The sequence below is a fragment of the Suricata suricatta genome, chromosome 3, assembly GCF_006229205.1.
Source record: "Suricata suricatta isolate VVHF042 chromosome 3, meerkat_22Aug2017_6uvM2_HiC, whole genome shotgun sequence".
Classification (NCBI taxonomy): Eukaryota; Metazoa; Chordata; class Mammalia; order Carnivora; family Herpestidae; genus Suricata; species Suricata suricatta.
In genome coordinates this window covers 174437940-174439791 of record NC_043702.1, presented here as the reverse complement: position 1 = coordinate 174439791, position 1852 = coordinate 174437940, and the positions used below count along the sequence as shown (strand labels likewise).

At 70.2% G+C, this 1852-nt stretch overlaps 1 protein-coding gene across 1 annotated transcript in view; it reads left to right on the top strand.

Annotated features, from left to right (window-relative positions):
- Positions 1–1557: 1557 nt before the first annotated feature.
- The window catches only part of DAP3 (death associated protein 3), a 29756-nt gene continuing 29461 nt past the window's right edge, over positions 1558–1852 (top strand). Inside the window, exon 1 of the mRNA XM_029936017.1 lies at positions 1558–1584. Coding sequence (XP_029791877.1) covers positions 1573–1584 — 12 coding nt within the window. The 5' untranslated portion in view covers positions 1558–1572. The remainder of the gene's footprint in view (positions 1585–1852) is intronic.

Sequence of the window (1852 nt, the reverse complement as noted above, 5' to 3'; positions counted from 1 at the left end):
AAGCCTGCCACCCCCTAGGCAGCATCCTTCCTCCCATCCGAAAGGGGCCGGCACATCCAACTTCCCTCCGCACGGAACAGACTGTGCAGCAAGTCTGGTCTGCACTCCACGCTGACTGGTCTGCCGGCTGGACTGAAACGCCCACCACGGTCAAGTCCTCTCAGACGCACCCAGGCTGAGGGTCACTTTTATTCCCACCCCAAGGGGCCCCGCACCTGCCGAGGACAGGCCGGAAGGTCCCTCCCCCGCACACCCGCAGGGAGGCTGTCGGCCCCCCCCCCCCCCCGCCCCGCGCAGCTCCTCCGGGACAAGTTTAGGCCAGAAAATAGACCCTCCCTCAAGTACACGAGCCAAAGTGACAGACACGCCCTGCTTCCTCCATAAACAAAAGCCAAAGTCACCGATGCCCGCTGCGCGCAGCCCTGCCCAGACAGCCCAACTCCAAGCACTCGGCGCCCACCAGGCACGAGAGGCCCCTCCCCCAGGGCCTCCGGACGAGCAGGCGGGTCCCGGAGCCACAGTCCCAACTTTGCCACCACGTGAGTGACCTTGGAAGAGTCTCTCTCTCTCTGCCTCTATTTCCTACTTCACGCGACGATAGAAAACACCTATCCTACCATTTCCACCGAGGTGCAGGATCCCAAAGAAACAGGAAAAGTACCGTGAACACCAGAAAAGCTTTATTACAGCTACGTGTTACTGTAAACTCGGGTCAACCCAAAGGCCACCGCTGGTCTGTGCCCTCAGCGGCTGCTCGGTCACCGACGCTCCCTCGACGCGAACAAACGACTCGGACGGGCCCCGCGGCCCCGGCAGGTCCGTCCCGTCCCCGAGCCCCGGACACGCGCCGCGCCGCGCGAGGCCCCGCCGCGCTCCCGGGCGCTAGCAGGCACGCACATCCGCCCGACGGGGCCACCCCACATTTCATTTTCAAAATAAGGTGACTTGAAGGGGAACTCCGTGGCCCCTCGGCGAGCACTGGCAGGGGCTCCGGGACGCGTCCCCACGCCGCTGCCCTGCGCGCACACCCCGCCGCCGCCGCGGCGCCCCCAGCACCCCACCTGCCTCCCAGGCCCTGCGCAAACTACGCGGGCGCAGTCCTCAAACTTGCCACCCGGAGGTCCCCCGGCTGTTCCCAGGCACGGCCGCCGCGGCCCCCGCCCGGCCAGCAAGGGACCCTCCACAGAGCCCCTCTGCCGCCGCGGACGCCGACCCGACCGCGGGGGATGCTCCGGTCGCGCCTCCCCGGACGCGCCAACTAACCTGTCAGGGGCGCCGCCGGCTCCGCCTCCCTGCGCCGACTTTCCCGCCCCCTCCCCCAGGTGCCGAGCCCGCCCGGCAGGGACACCCCTTCCCCACCCCCCGTCCCCGCCGGGAGGGACTTCCCGGTTCGCTCAGGATCCCCAGCCCCGCGCCCCTCCCCCACCCCGCCCGCCGCTCTCCCGGAGGTCCAGGTCCGGGAGGTGACAGTGGCTCCCGGGCCGCCGGGGGCCGCGCCGCTCCGCGAGCACTTAGGCCCGAGGCCTCCGCAGGCGGTTGTGCTCACCGTGTCAGAGGCCGAGGCCGAGCGAGATGAGAGTGCAGGGAAGTGGGGAAGAGGGGCGGCCGCCAGCAGGCTCCTCCGCTTTCCCGGGTCCGCGGCGGATCCCTGCCGCCTGTCAGGAGGCGGCCGGCGGGGGAGCGGACTGGCGGAAACGCGAGAGAGGAGAAGGGAAAGGCGTGGGGCCGAGCGGGGGCCACCGAGGGGAGGCGGTCCCGCAACCGAGACGGGGATCGTCTCCCCCTCCGCAAAGCGAACCCAAAATGGCGGCGGGAGCGGCGGCGGCCGAGCGGCGGCGGCGGCGGCGGCGGC